This window comes from Penicillium diatomitis (assembly GCF_028827545.1).
Source record: "Penicillium diatomitis strain IBT 30728 chromosome Unknown utg000005l_segment0_segment0, whole genome shotgun sequence".
Classification (NCBI taxonomy): domain Eukaryota; kingdom Fungi; phylum Ascomycota; class Eurotiomycetes; order Eurotiales; family Aspergillaceae; genus Penicillium; species Penicillium diatomitis.
In genome coordinates, this window is record NW_026623177.1 from 2,027,192 (window position 1) to 2,047,165 (window position 19,974).

Genomic DNA, 19,974 nt, shown 5'->3' on the forward strand with positions numbered 1-19,974 from the left:
CAATCGCAATGGTGGGTATTTCGCGTGTACTGGCCAGCTCATGGCTGTTGCCAGTGGTGTACGGTGCAACGCAAACCACCTCTTCGGTCCATGCCCAGACGACTCTGCCATCCAGTGTGGACAATGGCGCCAACTTGCTGGCCAACATTGATGACCCTCATGCCATCAATGCGCAAACCGCATGCCCAGGTTATCGCGCTACCGACGTCAAGACCTCCTCCCAAGGTTTAACGGCGACCTTGAAATTGGCCGGCAAGGCGTGCAATGCCTACGGTACCGATGTGGATTCGCTTGATTTCACCTTGGAGTACCAGTCGGCATCGCGTGTGAACATTCAAATCACCCCGTCTCATGTCGATGCCACCAACGCTTCGTGGTATCATCTCTCCGAAGATGTTGTCCCCCGCCCCAAGGCGGAAAAGAATGCATCTGCCAAGGACAGCCAGTTCGATGTCACTTGGACCAATGAGCCTTCCTTTGGCTTCAAGGTGGCGCGCAAGTCCAACGGGGACGTCTTGTTCGATACCACCGGCTCAACTCTCGTGTACGAGAACCAGTTCATCGAGTTTGTCACCGGATTGCCTCAAGATTACAACCTGTATGGTCTGGGTGAGCATATTCAGCAATTGCGTCTGCTGAAGAATGCTACCCTGACCCTCTATGCGGCTGACGTTGGTGATCCCATTGACGCGTAAGTGCGATTATGATTCTCAAAGAGCATCGCCGTCTCGGGAGAGAGGTTTTCTATTTCCAATCTTGCGACTAACATGTGAATGATTTCCATAGTAACATCTACGGATCGCACGCCTTCTACCTGGATACTCGCTACTACGAAGTCAATGGGCACGGCCACCACACCCTGGTCTCCAGCGACCAGGCCAAGGCGAACAAGAACTACGTTTCATACTCCCACGGTGTCTTCCTGCGCAATGCGCATGGTCAGGAGGTCCTTCTTGGAGACAAGAAACTCACCTGGCGCACTCTGGGTGGAAGCGTCGATTTGACCTTCTATGCGGGCCCTACCCAACACGAGGTGACCAAGGACTATCAAATGAGCACCGTTGGCCTTCCTGCTATGCAGCAGTACTTTACCTTTGGTTATCACCAGTGTCGTTGGGGCTATTCCAACTGGTCGCAGGTGGAGGAGGTTGTCGCGAACTTCCAGAAGTTCGAGATCCCTCTCGAGAATATCTGGTAAGTCAGCCAAAGTCCTTCCGAAGAGACTTGTAAGAAGAGAGCCCCTTTCCCCTTTGGCTGACCGTTCACGCAGGAATGACATTGACTACATGAAGAGCTACCGTGACTTTGACAATGATCCTGAGCGCTTCTCATACGAGGAGGGAGCGGACTTTTTGGACAAGTTGCACAAGAAGGGCATCCACTACATCCCCATTGTTGATTCCGCCCTCTATATCCCCAATCCCGACAACTCTTCTGATGCGTGAGTTTTCCCTCGTCGGGGAGATGGTATACCGAATGGCGTTCCTCTCGTCATTGTGCTAACCCAACAAATCTAGTTATGAGACCTACAATCGCGGTGCTGAAATGGATGTCTTCCTAAAGAACCCCGACGGAAGCACCTACATTGGCGCCGTTTGGCCCGGTTACACGGTCTTCCCCGACTGGCACAGCCCCAACGCTACCAAGTACTGGTCCAATGAGCTGGTTGAGTGGCATGACAAGATCGCTTTTGACGGTATCTGGATTGACATGAGCGAGGTTTCCTCCTTCTGTGTCGGCAGCTGTGGCAGTGGCAAACTGAGCCAGAACCCCGTTCACCCGCCTTTCTCTCTGCCCGGCGAGCCTGGTAATGTCATCTTTGATTACCCAGAGGGATTCAACCTCACGAATGCCACCGAGGCGGCTTCTGCCTCTGCGGGCGCTGCTAGCCAGGCCTCTGCTGCTGCTCAATCCGCGGGCAATGCGCCGGCCACTACTACCCCTTACCTTCGCACCACTCCCACTCCCGGCGTGCGCAACGTCAACTACCCTCCGTATGTGATCAACCACGTGCAGAGCGGCCATGACCTTGCCGTGCATGCCGTCTCTCCTAACGCGACTCACTCGGACGGAGTGCAGGAGTACGATGTTCACAGCCTCTTCGGTCACTCCATCGTCCGTGCCACTTACGAGGGTCTCCTCAAGGTTTTCCCTACCAAGCGTCCATTCATCATCGGTCGCTCGACCTTTGCTGGTACCGGTAAATGGGCTGGTCACTGGGGCGGTGACAATGCCTCAAAGTGGGCGTACATGTTTTTCTCGATTCCCCAGGCTCTGCAGTTCTCGCTCTTTGGTATCCCCATGTTCGGAGTCGACACCTGTGGTTTCAATGGCAACACCGATGAGGAGCTCTGCAATCGTTGGATGCAACTCTCCGCCTTCTTCCCCTTCTACCGTAACCACAATGTGCTGTCTGCCATCAGCCAGGAGCCTTACCAGTGGGCGTCTGTGGCCGAAGCCTCCAAGGCTGCCATGAAGATCCGTTACGCAATCTTGCCCTACATCTACACCCTGTTCCAGCAGGCCCACACCACTGGATCAACCGTCATGCGCGCTCTGGCCTGGGAGTTCCCTAATGACCCGTCCCTGGCCACCGTCGACACCCAGTTCCTCCTCGGACCCTCCATCATGGTGGTCCCCGTTCTGGCTCCTCAGGCCACCAGCGTCCAGGGTGTTTTCCCCGGTGTCAAGCACGGCGAGGTCTGGTACGACTGGTACACTCAGACCGCCGTCGAAGCCAAGCCGTACGTCAACACCACGATCGCCGCTCCCCTCGGCCACATCCCTGTCTTCGTCCGCGGCAATTCCATTCTGCCCATGCAGGAGCCTGCCCTGACCACCCGCGACGCTCGCAACACCCCTTGGACCCTGCTCACTGCGCTCGGCGAAAAGGGCACCGCCACAGGTGAACTCTACCTCGACGACGGCGAGAGTCTGACGCCCAACGCCACTCTGACCGTCGCGTTCAAGGCTACCAAGTCCAGCCTGAGCGCCGAGCCCTGCGGCAACTGGCGCGAGAAGAACCCCCTGGCCAAGATCGACATCTTGGGTGTTACCCACCAGCCTCGCAGCGTCACTTTGAACGACAAGGCTCTTCCCGAGTGTTCGGTCAAGTATAATCATACTTCTCACGTTCTGTCCATCACTGGATTGGAGGAGATGACCGCCAAGGGTGCCTTTGCTGAGAAGTGGACTATGAAGTGGTGAGATCTCGCATCTGGGAAAGATTTCCACTCAGGGTGATTGTTCAAATCACGTCAGCTTCAGGTACCCTAGTATTTAGTACGATCATATAATGAATGAACGTTCCGACAACGATATTCTTCAAATCATGTATAAATAACCTCATTCGCTCCTTCACTAAGTATGGAACACAGTCACACACCCATCCAGACCAGATAGCCACCAACCTTTCCACCTGAAAAAACCGGACCCAGACCCCATACCCTTTTCCTAATCCACCCACCCACATACCCATACGCTTCCTCTCAAAACCATACACCCTGAAGAGTGAAGACATCTTGTGTCCCCGTCAGCAACCCCATCACCCACACCTTTAGAGTAAGTCAGCTCAACCACCGGTAAAGTCCAGACAATCTCACGTTTCCGCCTCGATGTATTTGGGATTGAAAAATCGGAACTACCTGCCGTCCGTGTTGGATCGTACTGATCTTGTTGGTTTCCATTAGGGTCTGACTTTTTTGTAGGTATGTTGACTTCGTGAGCCGCAGCACCACTACCTAGTAACCTACTAGTGAGCGAACGGCATCTGTGAGGGTTGAGATCTCCGGCCAGGACGGGGTTTCTCTTGAAAGAAATCAAGATTTCCAAGACGCGAGATGGGACTGGGGCGATGGTCCGGATTCACGGGTACCTAGGTGGATTTGCTAGCTATGGTTCGGCGCGATGGCCTTATACTTTGATTATCATATGGATGCTTATGAGATGAGAATCTTGGTTGGTTGGCAGTCACTGGGAACAAGTGAAAGTCATAGTCCATTTCCCGATCGTGTGATTATTATCTGGCTCATGAAGTGAACGTGACCTGACCCCCTCGGGCAGGTAGAAAGACCCCAAGTTTCCTAGTTGATTTTGAGCTGTGTGTGTGTGTGTGTGTGTGGTGTTTTTCCCTTTTGCCCATTAGATAGGTCCCCCTTTCAGTTCATATCATTTGCATCTTTAACTTTCATTTTCCCCTTTTTATCCCAAGCCGCAATGGCAATCATATCAGAGATCATGCAGAGCCCGTGGAACCAGGCCAATTGGCATTGCGCCGCCCGTCACCGGCGCAGAATGATGTTGGAAAATCGCCGGAGCCGAAAAGGACGTCTGCGTCGAAACATAATTATTCGGAATCAATTGCTCAAAGCATCCGTACCCTTCCACTAAGGGGTCCATTCCGGAGGCGGGCATCAACCCGCTCATGTCCATGCTATTCGACCGGGACGAGGGCACGACAAACAACGGTGCGGCTTTCATTGCATCCGAGCCTGGCGAGGCTTGGCCTACACTGGCGGCTTCGGAGTATCTGCGCTGCACTTCGCCGACAATGCAGGCGATGCGGTATGCGAGGTGATCGCTGCTTGGTGCGAGGTGGAGCAGGAATGCCCGGACTTGGTCGATCAGGGGATCGGATGGGGTGTAGTCGCAGAGAGTGAGAGCTGCGTATCCGAGGGTGTAGTAGACGTTGTCGATCAGGCCGGGGGCGGCGGAGAAGCGGGTTTGAAGGGAGCGCGAGATGATCAGGCGGGCGTTGTTGCAGATCTCGGCAATGACTCTGTCGGAGTCGGATTGGAGGCGAGATGCAGTACGGTAGAGGATGAGTTGGCAGAACCAGATACTGAGCTCTAATGTGGAAGGACCGTCATTTGCTACAGGAATTTCGTGATTCCGGGTTAGCGAAGCGCCGGTGTGGCTTATAGGGGGTGGGTCAGGTTCGTTCATACCGATGAGGTGAGCCCACTCCATCTTCCAGCGTTCAATTTCTTCAAACTCGCCCTCGGTGTACCGGAGACGTTGAATGTTATGTTGAGTTCGCAACGCAATCCTGTACAGCTTGATTTCGGCAACAATTCGTCCATCTTCGGGAGTTGCCCTTGGATTATCCAAGATGCGAGTGCATTGATCGAGGTGATGTTGCTGGACATTCACTGATCTACCGTACCCCAGAGCGGCACTGTTGATAGAATGGTCAGTAACCGAAAGTCGAGACAAGACAACCAATTGCCCCTTCGCCTTTGCTCATCACGTACTGTAGATGCGTCAAGCAGAATGTATTCCAAAGGCGCATTTGCGTGAGCGCCTCATCGCTCAGGATGCTTTTGGTTGGCGACCCCCGAGGAAGTTGAAAGCAGTCAAGGCATGATTGATTGAGATCCCGCTCAACAACCAGCCGTCCATGAAACCCTCCTTGTGGCCAGAGGTAGGGTAGAGGCATAGCAAAGCCAATGCTTGAAGGAGATCCACCGTCAAGGAGGATCGTCTCCACAAGATCTTGGTCACTCCATGCTGCACCTGCATGGATATTTCGTGTATTGTGTTTGCCGGCATTCCCGGCAAGTAGCGAGATGCCAGCAGACAGGCCGTATTAAATAAGAGGGTATTTGTCCTCGGTATGCTAGAAGACAGATCAATTGAGACCCATGGACCGAAATACTCAATGAATCTATAAGCACAAGCGGGTCAGATCAGAGTGGGAGATTTTGTACTTGGAGGACATCCCCACTCACAAGTCGATCAATTTGAGAGACAGTTTGGTATCAATGATCCCTTGCGATACCACGTCGCCCAGCAGATCTGCTTCTGTGGAAAGCTGATCCCGGAAGCACTCCACCTGCAAATCACGAATGAATTGCATCGGCTTCAGCGTAAAAGAAGAGGCCGTCCATCCGTCGTTGGAGGCAGTTTCATCCACACTGCGAGCTGTCGTGAGCGAGGGAGGACTACCGGCGACTGGTGATGGCTGATTGACCATCTGACGCATCAAATGGATCATCTCTCCCATGCCACGCTCCAAGGACACGAGACGCTCCTCGATCGAAGGAATTGCCGTATTGGCGTCGGACCATGTCGACACATTGTCCTGGAACCGGTCTTGTGTCTCGGGCAGTTCGCAATCGAGTCTGTACAACAGCAACAACGAACCTGTCAGTCTTGTCAAGCTTTTATTTTTTTTTTATTATTTTTCGATTTTCATTCATGTGTCGACTTGTGGGTCGATGTGCAGTACATGGGTCCCTGGTCAGATTCTCTCGACCTGCCCATGCGCGCGTCTGCCCCCGTAGGAAGTGGATCTCATGACACAGAGAAATTCTCACGATGCCAGAACAGCGAACGTGGAGGGTACCCTCCGATCATGCAGCTTGACGGCGCGGGGGGGGGGGGAAAGAGAAGGATGGGGTAAATATAAGATACGGGCGATATCACGAACCTCAGAGAAAGACAACGACGACAAGCATGTCCACGCGGGTCCAGATCACATCGTGTCTTTAGCTTACGGCAGGTATTGCATGCAGTCATTGATCGACGGATTCGTCCTCTGGGGCGAGACTCTTGGCCGATCGCATCAATTCGTTGACCGTCGTCCATGACTGCCATACTCTTGCTCTCCCAGGAAGTGTTGTTGGTTGCGGGCTCCGTTCGCGTCATGGCTACTACAAATGGGAAATGATGCTGGTGGTGGTGGTGGTGGTTGTGAAGATGGTGATGATGATGACGACGATAATAACGATGATGATGTGAAAAGGCTAGTCGTGATTCATTAAATGATGGGGAAAGGCAAGCAGGATTCAATCGGCAAGTTGGTCGCCAAACAGGGGTTCAGAGTCCAGATGAAGCAATTAGGATGCGAGTCGAGTCCCCGAGTCAATTTAGAGGAACGCTTGCACGGAGTTGGTGGAGAGAAAGAGAGGCGAAAGAATGAGGATGAGAAGAACGAGGAAAGAGGATTATGGGGAAGAGAGATGAAGAGGAGACAGGAGTTCGAGCAGATGGACCCTTTCCAAGCTCCGATTGATGGCACTGAAGATCATTAAATCCACCACGACCAGGTAGGTTTTTTTAATTGCAGTGGAGTGAGTCGATGCCTTTTCATACGAGATAGCAGACGGCGAGACTAGAGCCAATGGCGACGAAGACCCCGTTGATTGACGATATCAAATTTGGTCGCAAAGTGCGCAGGTACGTGTGTATCCACTTCGTGACGGACCTGGGGTAAACCGCAACGCATCCACCAATCTTGAAGTTTTGCCACGGCTTCTAGAAAGCTAGTGGCAGTCCCCGATTTGGTCCTATTGCATGCAATTTGGGATGTGAATTGTGATATTTTTTTTCCGGGGCCAGCGACTCAGAGAGGCAGGTAGGTCTAACCGTAGAGACAGGAGAGAGATGAGAGAGTGTGTGAGGGGGCATAGAGAGGGAACAAGCGCATTGGTTCTCGCTATACCCGACGTGAGCCGTCAGGATAGGACGTTCCGGGCGGAAATGCTTGAGTAGCAAAGAGGATGAGGAGAGCAAGAGAGTGAGAAAGACACGGAGAGGGGGTCTGGTCACTCGGACTGGAGAGGGAGAAAAAAAAGTACACATCTCGCAAGCAGGCTGCTCAAAGATTCGGACGAGATGGTATCAGTTGATGCTAGTCAGCCACTCCACGGACCGTCTTTTGTCTGGGCCTCTCCAACCCTCGACGAGTCGACGACTGAGCTGTCTAGCGTCCCAGCCAACCGGGGGACGAAGGGTTGTAGCTAACCAAGCTCGGGGAAGGTCCCGTGCAAATCGATGTTCTAAGTTTGACCTCCCAGAGGGAAAACAGACAAGGACCGCGAGCCGGAGAGGAAAGCAGAGCAAGTGTAAGGGAGCTTATCGCAGATCCTCAGCCTCGCTGGATTCCTTGCGAGAGACCGCCCATCATCTATTCTGGGCTGCTTCCGATCGTTATCTCCAACGTGGAAATTAGGTGGACACTGGACACTGGATAACTTCGCGGACCTTTCCTCTTTGAGTATATGCTTCTAGAACATATCTCATTCTCAGAGGAAGAAGGCATGGTGAAACCTCTCGTCCACACGGGAGATGTTATACGACTCGCCATGATCATGGTCCAGGTCCAGCTGGGATATGCTCTCTCTATCCCCCTCTCCTCTCCCATTGAGATGCTCACCTCCTGGCGCTGACAATGAACCCATTCTCTTTCTTCCTTCCCCCCTCGTACATTTTCATGTAAAGTGGGGATGGGAAGAAATGGGATTTCTTTTGGGTCAATTCATGCGCGATAAAGTGGGCCGCAGCCACCGACTGGGCCATGAATTGCTCTCGAGTGGATCACCACTCATCATGAGGAGCTCACAGAAGCAGCAAAAGGGCTCGGGACTGTCTGACTTGCTGGGCACTAGCATGTGCCAATGTGCTCTCATCCATATTGCCATGCTGCATTTGTGCTTAGCCTAGGGCATTTGCGATCGGCCCAGTAGCCATTCTGGGATCATCATTTGAGGAAATCGACCGGGGGGGGGCAACAGAACCCCCTCTTGAAGTTGAAGCAATGCGACTCTGTAAGTTTCTGGATCCGGTTACCACCGGATCTCTACCGGTTAATGCTTGGGCCCCTGTTCGCTTTATCCTTCTGGAGCGAAAGCGTGTGCTGGAGGTTGGCGCCAACAACTGGGAAAGTTCTCCTGTCCTCCCCCCCCCCCCCCTGGTCAGCAGCGAGTCAAGCAATCCAGGCGGGTTGGACCCTGGGGAAAGGAAGAGGTGGCTTGCTCCAGACGTGAGAGCCTAACTCGCCGGGACGACCAGAACCAGGCCACACCGTGCGTGTGCCTGGCAGCCATGTTCTCGCTGGGCGGGTAAGGAGCGTCATTCCGCCGCCCGCCGGGCTGCAGAGCGATGAATCTGACCGAGGGAAAAACCTTAGCTTCCCTTGCGCTTATACTAACCGCATTGATCTGTGACACTCGCAGCGAGCATGGGAAATGGGCGGAGACCTTGGGGCGAGCACTGCTTCTTCGCCATGAAGAAGAGTGGAATGGGCCAGTTGTTCAGGTGACACACACCATTCACAAATTTCTCCGGCTGGAGAGGAGCCACAATCGTGCTGGATCAAAAAGATCCAGGGATCTGCGCGGGCTCTCACTCGCGCATTGAAGGTCCTGGTCACGATTCAACGTAACTGAACCATGGAGACTAAACCCTTCTACTCCTGCGAAATCGCGCACGAGTGGGTGGACAGTGGACAATGGTGGGGACCAAGTGGAAGTCCACAGACGTGGATTAAACATCCGAGGTCCAGCAGGGTGTACCACAACTGCAACGAGTGCAATTACTGCAATCTCCTCGGTCGCTCCACCGCCCAGGGCAATCCAGAATCTTGAAACCCCTTCACACCGTCGGGCCGGCAGCTAACTGCCTTCCATTTCGGGCCTTAGTGGACTGCTGGCGTTGGTCGAGGATTACACGAATAAGAAGAAGCGGTCAAGATGACATGGCTCTGGATTTTGGAATGATCCGAGGTAACTCCTGGGTATAAGGGTTCTGTCGAGTTCCTCGACCAGTGGTGCCTGAGTACTTGTTCAAGGAGCGATAGCACTACTATCGAGGCATGTAGCATAGTAATGCTAGTAGTACATTATCAGTCGTACATTATGAGTAGTCCATTATTAGTTGTAATTATGAGGAGTAATTATGAGTAGTACATTGCCAGCAGCTCAGACACCCCGTTGGCAGGTGGCCTTTTCTTGCAGCTCTGACGCTCTTACTTTCTTGAAACTCTTGGCGTGAGCTTATAGTCTGGGGTAGAGAGTAGAGGCTACATCAAACGAGCAGCAGCAGGAGCATCAAGTGTGGCTCGGCCCAGATCGGGGATTTTCTGGTCTTCTCATCGAGGCAGAGTGGCAAACACCACCCCAAACAAACATCACCATGGCGTATCGCTCGATCTGATCCCCTACTCTACAATGTCAAACTGGATTTGGGCCGCTTTGGTCTAATTTCCGTCGTGGTCACTCTGTCTCTGTGAAAAGACACCAATGTGCAAGTCTCTTCGCTCGTGTTATAAGCAGGCTGATTGACGCTGGACTCATCCAGAGCGCCAAGCGTAGATCTCATAGCCTGCACATCATCAAGCATTGCCCAGGCTGGCAGGCACTGTCAGATGGAGTGGCGACGTGCCAATAACCACTGTGTGCTCGGGGAATTTTGTTTTACGTTTTAATCTTTCTCTCATGACCTCGGAAGCCGAGCGACTGGAATGATTCAGACTGGAGCCTGGAGCTAAGCCCATATCATGAAAAGAAATGGGAGAGTGGGGGGGGATGGTGGAAAGAAGTGGGAACCGGGCTCGGAACGTCCAAGTGGAAATGTCTTTCAATCCTAGCGTCAACCGTTGGAACCAGAACCAAGAATAGTAGTAGAACATTAGATTCGATCAGGGCATTTAGCCATCTGCGCCGAAAGCGCTTATGCACAAAATCCAGCACAAAGAGGCTGGTGGTGAAACATCCAGGCCCTTGGTTACTGAAAAGCCATCGGACTGGAGAGACACTTTCATCCACGGATGCTCCCAGATCATATCCACTATCTAGTATCTACTGTAGTACAGTAGTGTATCTTCTTGGGCTCTCTTCATCTGACATCACGTAATTACTGTCAGACATCAGACATCGTTCGTGGAATACACCACTTTACCATTGGCATGATAAGCTTGATCCACTCGCCGTACTAATCCCACAAGCCCTCTCGCCGTTCTACCGGAAAACGCTATAGATCCTGATTTAGTAGGAGGCTAGTAGCAGGTGACCTCAGCGACTGCTCTTCTGCGACGCATGAGATGTTCGCGAGAATCGTGGCTACAAAAACAAAGTTCAGGAGTCTTACATTTCCAGCACTTTTTCGCATCACATTTAGAGTGACGCATCCAGCTTCTGGAAATTCCCTGGAATTTCCGCCGTGAATAACCAGTGCTTGCAGGCAATCCCAGGCAAAGTTGAACCATTCACGATGTGTCAATTGTTGATAGCCTGGTTGTCCCGCGGGTGACAGCGGCCCGGCCAAGCCCGTTAGTTATCTAGGAATCTGACCTGACTGATAAGACTTTGCGCTACACGAGCTGCTAATGCCTCAATCAAGGTCAGACCGATCTTGCCGAGGCCAACTGAGGAGCTGACCCAGCATGATCATCACGGATATACCGACCGACTCGAAGAGATAGATACGCGTCATTTTCAACACTCGACGGTCGTTTGTCCGTCCAACGGGCATCTCCGTCGCTTTTCTTCACTCTCGACCTAGGGTTTCGAGCTAAGACGCTGTCATCTCGACGACTGGCTGAACTAGAGCTAGAGATTCTTCACGATTGGACCAGCTCCAGAAAAAAGCCCGGGTCCTTGTCAAATCCCAGCGCTTACTTGCACATCGACAAATTTTCCCGCATGAGTTGATATGTCTGCTCAAATAGAAGATACACGATATGCTTCCGTGGTCTATACACGGACGTCCGCTTTCTTCCCCTATGCACCTTCCTATACGATTTTACCAACGGCATGTAGCCCTATAGTAGACGCTATTATTACAGCTCAGCTGTCATAGCACCTCACGAGTGAAGGACCCGTCTAGGCCCACGAGGGTGTACTGGGGACGTGGGAAACTTCAACCACTGCAGGTGCAAGGTGGTCAAGACAGTGTCTGTATTGAATCCAGGAAGGGAGAATTTCGATTTCTGCACCATTGTCGTCAACACGATAGCCCATAGACTATATTACGGCTTTCGGTCTGCGTTTATTCGAGGCAATTGATCCCCGCGTAAAAGCTTCGAGATTCATATAGCCTTAGTACCTGAGGAAGTATCTCACTCCTTATGAGGTACCTTTTCAGCAACTGCCGGCATAAAGCGCAGCGGCCGCTGAAGAAGTTTTTGGTGAGCTCGTTAGATAAATCAATGGTGGTCCTGATAAAGGCTTTGCAAAGAAAACAACCACGGAAATTATCGCTGTCTTGCAGAAACACACGAACACAGAATAAAATCAGAAGAATTCCAACATATCTTACCAAGAAGTATTGCCTAATGCCTAGCACCAGCTATGACCATTTCCATCTGTGACCGACCTCTGTGAAGAACCAAGACACTTGCGAAGGACACGAGAAGATATAATCTCAACCCTGAAGGTATGGTCTTTCTATGAAATCACAAAATCTTCTATCTGACTTGGGCGACCAGATTGTATCCACTATGCCCTTTGAAAGATGCATGGTCGCGTCATTTCGCAGCATCTATATCAATGAGCTTGTGGCAGGCAGAGTCGGAGACAGATTTTTGTTCAGTTGTTCTGTGCTTTATGACCAATCAGTTAGAACACAAAGCGAGGGATCTTCTTTCAACTTGTCATTACGTGGTTATTAAATCGAGCTTAAGAATCACAATCAGACGAAGTGCTCTATAAACAATGCAGCCCTAATAAACGGCCACCATCATGCGAACATGCTTCCATCCGCAAGACACGCACGGATTTTATTGTAGACGGGATGTCATATATGTTCCACGTACCCAATCCTTCATTATTGCTAATTTCGATCATAAGCAGACGAGCCTGCAAAGCAATCGCACGTTTATCTTGATGTCAGAGATGGTTTCTTTATGTTTATCAGAGGGCTTCCGAGAAACTATTCTTTCTCGTTGGGTTCAACTAAGATGGAATAATTTGTGCTTCATCATAAAGTACCGGGTCATCCATAGGAAGTCATAGAGATTGTTACCAGAGTAAGAGCGTAGTGCACAATCATTGCTTATTTATACCATGACTGTTCTTAGATACTCAATTATTAACTTCTTATTGAACTAGATTCATAGACTACGTCCATTGTTCAGGTTTTGCAGTCGTTTCACAATCATGCAAGGTTCTGAATCTACCTTGACTCTAATAAACTTAAGAATGGGAACGAAGACCCTGGCTCGGTGCTCGTGTTTAAAAATCTGATTCTGGGTCAAGGTCATGAGAGTCTCCATTGAGAACTGCGTTCTCTCGCAGATTAAGCTGCAATTACCACCAAGTAAGATGATTGCTGCATAAAGAATTGGCAAATTCTCTGGATCTCACTGGGCGAAGTTGGAGATAAAGCTTCGATCAGAAGATCAATCTGACAAAGATCATCTCACGCTTGATCAAAAACTCTCAAGATGACTCTGTACATTTTTCCAAGAGATTACACACTAGACCGTACTACGTGATATTCCAATTCTTTTTTTGGTCTTGCTCGTTTGTCAGAATGTCCTGCCATAAGCTTCTAGCCTCGAACGAGCTGGTTGATTTTTTATATCTACTCAAGACGCCCTACTAGATATTGAAAAAGTGAACCCAATCTATTCAGCCGGTGAGCTATATACGAATAGTTACATACTGTACAGCCTCGAAAGTATCCTAGTCGAAGTCGGAATCTACTAAAATCCTAGATCTCCTGTTGGAAGACGGGACCCTGAGATACTTCTGCAGAACGCGGCAAGGGCAGTAAACCGAAGTTTACTAGTAACGGCTTATACTTTACGGCGCGAGCAAGAACTTACAAACACTTCTTCAATTAGTCTCTGGGGGCACTCATGTGTTATGTCTCACTGACTGCCATCTCACATGCTGCCAAGTCTGTCAGTAGCACTGCTAGTATCTCTAATATTTTTTTTCGGTATCAAATATTGTGAAGACTCACAACGACGGAGCTAGGACTACAATAATTATTTAATAGCGAGCAAAAAATCTTCGATTGGGTATACTGTTCATTCTGCATTGAAAATTGAGACTCGATGAAACACAAGACCTCGGAAGATCAAGATCTCCAGCTGCCGGGAGCTTAGATGTGAATTGGGTGAACACGCAAATTCTTCTTCATTGCAACAGTAGGCAACCCTTTTCAGGCACTGCGCCCCAATGTTGCATGCATTTGTAAAGACTTTCATCACACTCTCCATGGAAAACCATGTGAGAGACATTTCTCGAGGTAAGCAAAACAGAGCATGAAAACCACTCAAGCAGCGTAGCCCAAGAACTCAACAAGTTACAATTATTTTAGAAAAAGATTTGCTCACTATATCTGCCATTTTCTCTCTACTTTCGCTCTCGGTAGATATCCGCCGTTTGGATTCCCTAAACTTTGACGAGGCTTTTAAGGCGCATTCAAATGAGACGTGAAAATTCAAGTGCATCACTATCGGCACCGTTCTCTACGCTCGTCTGTCAACGTCCAATACAGACGCTCAAAAAGTGACGCTGTATTCACACACATGAAGGACCATGTCAAGGATATGAAAACTTTTGAAGCGACGAATGTTTTGCATTTTGGCGGAGGCTTGGCCAACTGACCCAAAACTCTATACGGTGAGAGAGAAAGAATAAATTATCTCACTGGTGAGCCGCGGAGATGATAGAAAACAGACATATCCTGCAGAGAGAAATACAAAAAGAGCAAATTCCTGCTGACGACAGTAGGGGGAAAAACCTACTTTTATCGACATTCAGATGTTACTTTACAAAAAGTGGCATAAAGATCGAAATGCCCTCGACTAGTACATTATTAAAAGGAGGGAGAGCTAATCTACAAAACTTAAGTAACTTATACTGCTATTGTAGTTAGACTGGCAGAATAATATAACAAGACACACTAACATCAAAACGTCAGCTAAATACCCCTGAACCTAGTCACCTACCAAACAGATCTTGAACACAACGAGCAAACATCTGTCAACGATTTCTTCATATTCGAAAGTTTGATACGGCGAAGCAGAGCCCTGGAAATTACTACATGAATTTACGAGACATATAGGGTGACCTTAGACGTCCTTAGATCTCACACTTCTACGTCAATGTCTAGTGCTCACTGACCAGGAAGTTCTCTTGAGGAATTTATCTGTCAAAAGCACGCTTGACGGACTTCACATAGCGTTTATATATGTCCCCTTTGGATGAGAAATCAAGGCACCTTCTTCTTTTACTATCTTCCTAGCTAACCAACACTCACATTTTTGCGCCGGCCACGTAATGAAGCAGCACATGGGCCAGACTGCCAGAGTGCAGCTGTTTGAATGGCTTGCAGGTCAATACTGGCTGGCAGCTGCTTTCTAGGTCTGATCGCTGCTTGACTTCGCGATAGCCACCCACTCAGCATCGGTGATGAGATGCAGCTAAAGTAGGTTCAGCTACACGATGTGAGCGAGATGGCAGTATCCCATGCCACACGAATAGCTTTACATTTGTTCGTATGGAATGTGATGGTGCCGTCTCGCCGTAGTCCAGAGCTTAGACCGAATCTCTCCTAGCCAGTCAAGCTCGCTCATCCCTCTCTCATATTGAGATGCTGCACCTACTGTAGCCACCTTCCAACGTTCAGGTGTGACAGCTCTTCGTGGCTCAACGCCTGCTGTTCAGACCCGGTCCATCAATTGGACGTGTCCTACTACGCTTCGCAACAACCACCGAGTCCCTTACGGATCCACTGTCAAATGCGTCCAGTTACATGCACGAAAGACGCTCACGGCTTGTTGCCACCTACTACCCGCTAAACAACCTTCTCTGTTATTAAAAACTCCTTCGGTTTTTCTTGGGCTTCAAAAGTTCCACGGCGGCTCGCAGATTCTCAGACTGACTGTTAACTTATTTTAAATTGTTCTCATTCGGTATTTGAAATCAGTACGTGTTGCGCTACCTTCAGTTCAAATCCTCCTCTTCCACCTCCTCCTCTTCCTCCTCTTCCTCCTCTTCCTCCTCTTCCTCCTCTTCCTCCTCTTCCTCCTCTTCCTCCTCTTCCTCCTCTTCCTCCTCTTCCTCCTCTTCCTCCTCTTCCTCCTCTTCCTCCTCTTCCTCCTCTTCCTCCTCTTCCTCCTCTTCCTCCTCTTCCTCCTCTATCATCAGCATCGCTACTTCAGTACTTCATATCCATCCAGTCTACCCATATTGACTCACCTTCTCAGACATCACCGTCTCTATATCGCTTGACAATGGATAAAGCAGAAGAGAGTCGTGAAAAAAAAAAAAATACGTACGCTACTACAACGTATTGCGAAGTTTGCTGCAAAAACGCTCTCAATTCGTGAAACCGCTCATGCACCTGGGAATAATGTTCCCAGATTTTAGCGTCTTGGATGAGTTTACCGCGAGGAGGCCCTTCTCAAGTGATGCCAAAGGTCGAGTTAATTTGACAGAAACTCAAAATTTTCTAAAACATCGACGCGCTGGACATATAGATGGAAAACACGATCACTTCATGGGCTATGTCTCCTCGGAGATCTGCACAGTTTCCTCAATAGTGAAGAAGCAGCAGACGACTTGGCCACTTCCCTTCGATGCGTCCAGAATCTAGGTCTGATGGAGTGTTCGCAATAACGCTGAACGGAGACTCGACTGCTCTTGCTACTCTGTAATTGCGAGTTCTCACAAAATTACAGATGTATAAGATATTCTACTTTTAAACCAAGATGACGTCTCTCTTTTTCTATCATGATCACAGAGATTATTTTCTTTCGAGTCAGCCTACAGCAGACCGTCGATCTCAAATATCGACTTATAAGAGCCGTAAATCACCAAGTATATCACACAAGTATAGCTTAGAGCTTGCGGGAATTGAGTTGTACTGCGAAATTAAGGACATTACATATCCTAGGAGCATTGTGATGTCATTGTTATGACTTACTTTGATATTCGTCGGGTAGAGGAGACTTAGAACGAAATCTCATAACTACGAGCAGTGTGTCTCTAAAAAACTCTCTATTAGAATTTGGCTGTTCCGTATAATCTCTTTATGCCCAGGCACTCGTTAAGAATTGTAGCTCGCCATCTCAGCGATATGAGCTCAATAATATGCATGTTACAGAGCGTAAGCTTGCAGCCTCCAGCGCCCAAGGATATGATATTAATTTCGGCCAATTTTAAAATGAGGATCAGGTATGTGAAATTGGAAGGGCAACAGACGAAGTAACTCGCACTGCAAATTTCGATAGCCTTAAGATGAGTGATTGAACTTCACTCAGATTCAATCATAGTACCACATGATTTTTAGACTTTTGGAAGGCGTCTCCAATATACCAGTTTAGTACACGATCTCGCATACATGATTCCAGTCATATCTGGGCGCATTCTCGAGGCCTCAGCTGATGATAGCTTGCAAGTGTTAAAGCCAGTATTTGACCATTGATCCTAAATCATTGACGAGCATTCGTAGTGGTGGCCAAGACTGAGGCTTGAAAGCCAATGTCTTGTTGAAAAGTCATCGTGATAGCGTGTATCATATTTTGATCCGTGTCTTGATTCATTTCCCCGGTCATCACGATATTACTCAACTACATCCATCAATTGAAAGCAAGCTCGAAGATCAACGATGACTTTGACGAGGTGCTGATAATTTTGCTCAAGCGAGTCTTGGGGCGTTTGAAGATTGCAATTGCTGCATTTTTGACGGAGCAAAACAGCTCGTTTTCCTAGGCCTTGCAGGTTGACAGGACCGAACGATGCAGTGGTGCGGAACAAAAGGACTTGATAGGAGATGTGGTACAAAGTGAGCGCTGCTTGAAGATCAACGTCGAGATCGTCATGACACACCACTTAAGCCCGTGGACCTTACGAGCGACTGATAGAAGGGTCGAGGTCGGCCATGTGTCATTCGTGGGTTGGCTGGCTGGTGTCATTGAAAGTCTATCATCTGATCTCTTGCAAACATCCTGTCAATCTTCAACCGCCATGGTCTTCAAGACAAGCACAGAGACGGGAGGCTGCATTAGTGACATCGGATAGCTCACATCGACCGCAGATGGAAATTTCCGACCAATGACGATATCAAGAGAACGAAAGGTAAGCTGGATGCAAGTGATCGCTTACAGATACTGGGTAGCTCTCGCTCAAGGACAGATGAGTGCTGGGCGGATCTACTCGCAGACGTACCGTGTATGAAGTATACGATGCCCCTTTCTTTCGCACTGAAGCCTGGACATTGTGGAGCTGGCCGCTATATGATGCATCTTCTAAAAATCCTTTCCTTGATCGAGATGATGGGAATTTAGATCCGCGGCATACCTAGTTGCTTTGTCGGCTAACATATTGCAACATGCGGTGCAGTTGGTAGACTGTGAAGCATGAATATATCGATTGACAAGCCTGTTGTAACTCCAGCTTTAGGTACCTACCCTCTTTATCAGATTTCTTGGTAGAACTCATGAAAAGATGTATCCAATAGCTAATATGTGAGCATTGAAAATCTGATACCCGAGCAGATTAATCAAAAAATAGCGAGTGGCTTTGTACGGTCGCACTACAGCACATTGTGGCTGAGCTTGTGGGAAACGACTGAACGTTGATAAAGTAACCGGTCGACGTGAGAGTCCTCAATCAAACTTGGCTTCGATTAAAGCAAGTCAATTCCTGTTCCTATGATCTTGTTCCAAGGAATAGCTGAGCTGTAGAGTCAGCTTTTATGCCTTGTAAAAAACTCAATTCGTCCCGCGGTAGCCCTTAGAAGAAAATGTTCTCTGAGTGATTTCTTTGCCTCTGGCTCATATGCTACAGGATACGCTGAAGTCTCTTTATTCAAGATGCGTCGGTTGTTCCGCTTTTGATCATACCTCGTGTGAGAAATTAGCTCAACTCAACAGCTCTCCGACCGCACCTCTACGCTGATCGGCAACCACAGCCACACAATTGCGTTCAACGAAATACTTGTCTTGAAGTATAAAATTGCGAGAGTGAGATGAGCATGCCTCTACGTATCAGCAAACGCCGCGCGGTGATCACTGTCCTCGGTTTGATCAATTAAGCCGGTAGACTTTGAGGTAAGAGCCATGTTCGGCGCCATGGTTTACGTATGGAGCAGGTACTGTGTTGATAACTTGATTGTACACTAATTACCCGATTACATTGAAGTTTAGAGTTTAGACAGTGAGGAATTTCATGCTTGGAGTACTGTTATTGGACGAGTATATATTTCATAAGTCAGTAATAGGACAGAGGCCAGTATAAGTACGTTCTAGAGTCGGGACATTCTCATGGTTGATCGTTAATCCCGATATGTATTATGTACTGATCGAGGAACAGAAAATACGGTCTACGGACAGCTGTACACTTATACAGTATTTGGGAAAAGCAAATACATCCGGGACAAAAAAAAATTGATTTGATATTCATGCCAAGACAGCACGCTGGTGGTAGCCTCCGATGATTCTCCATGTGGCAGTGGATCAGCTTGATTATCCGTGCCCCGAAACTCTCACCCGCGGCTCCGTGGCTGACACTACAAGATTCAGCAAAGGACCGCGAGGCTAATTGTGCTCAGGAGGAGGACTAGACTGCTGCCGGCCCTGCCTGTGACAAGCCTTCTAGGTTAATTTTGCAATTTCACATATGTTGGTCGGCCTTTGCCAGTTGCCCCGACTCAACAGCCAAGCAGCAGCTTCCAGAAGCCCCGATCGACACTTGCGATCGAGAGAGATGCTCCCGCGCAGCCTTACTCGGCTCAGACACTGCGATCCGAGCTGCATGAGTCAAGACAGGGATGCGACACAATTGGCTCCACCCGACCATGCGACGCCCAAACTTGTCAACTTGATGCAAGCATAAAGCAGTGGCAAGGACTGCCCTATTCGCATTGTCAGGGTATCGGGTAATTCACTCCGCGAGACACAGCCACGGTCGTACCAAAGTTCACTGCTGTCAGGTTGTCGGAGGGGCAAAGCCCGGCTGAAGTTAGAGGAGGATTGGAAGGCGACGTCATGAGTCAATCAGCATGACTGGATTGGAAAGATCTGACTGGGCATGCTGTTTTAGCGTGGGCGTCTTGCATCAGGGACCCGTATGAATCTGGGTCGCGAGTGCAGAATTTAGGGTTTTCAGGATGGCACCTCTGGGTTCGGGGGCACGAAGTGGGTCGTCGCTCAGACATGCCCCCCCCCCGATTTTCAGACAAGCCATGTCTACAATGAGCGTGGAAGCTGGGAGAAAGAGGTGTCGGCCACGTAAT

At 49.3% G+C, this 19,974-nt stretch overlaps 4 protein-coding genes across 4 annotated transcripts; 2 read left to right on the forward strand and 2 right to left on the reverse strand.

Annotated features, from left to right (window-relative positions):
* Positions 1-8: 8 nt before the first annotated feature.
* Positions 9-3,207, forward strand: N7539_005302 (glycoside hydrolase family 31 protein; the record flags this gene model as incomplete). The annotated part of the gene is made up of 4 exons (XM_056934904.1): positions 9-691; positions 787-1,194; positions 1,271-1,441; positions 1,518-3,207. The coding sequence occupies 4 exons, from the start codon at positions 9-11 to the stop codon at positions 3,205-3,207; spliced, it is 2,952 nt and encodes a 983-aa protein (XP_056790098.1).
* A 1,020-nt stretch (positions 3,208-4,227) lies between these two features.
* On the reverse strand, positions 4,228-6,648 carry N7539_005303 (Zn(II)2Cys6 transcription factor domain-containing protein; the record flags this gene model as incomplete). Its single annotated transcript, XM_056934905.1, has 5 exons — positions 4,228-5,176; positions 5,253-5,514; positions 5,649-5,665; positions 5,730-6,122; positions 6,431-6,648. The coding sequence occupies 5 exons, from the start codon at positions 6,646-6,648 to the stop codon at positions 4,228-4,230; spliced, it is 1,839 nt and encodes a 612-aa protein (XP_056790099.1).
* Positions 6,649-6,767: 119 nt separating this feature from the next.
* On the forward strand, positions 6,768-7,034 carry N7539_005304 (uncharacterized protein; the record flags this gene model as incomplete). The annotated part of the gene is made up of 1 exon (XM_056934906.1): positions 6,768-7,034. The coding sequence occupies one exon, from the start codon at positions 6,768-6,770 to the stop codon at positions 7,032-7,034; it is 267 nt and encodes an 88-aa protein (XP_056790100.1).
* An 8,646-nt stretch (positions 7,035-15,680) lies between these two features.
* N7539_005305 (uncharacterized protein) lies at positions 15,681-15,887 on the reverse strand (the record flags this gene model as incomplete). The annotated part of the gene is made up of 1 exon (XM_056934907.1): positions 15,681-15,887. The coding sequence occupies one exon, from the start codon at positions 15,885-15,887 to the stop codon at positions 15,681-15,683; it is 207 nt and encodes a 68-aa protein (XP_056790101.1).
* Between the last annotated feature and the right edge of the window lie 4,087 nt (positions 15,888-19,974).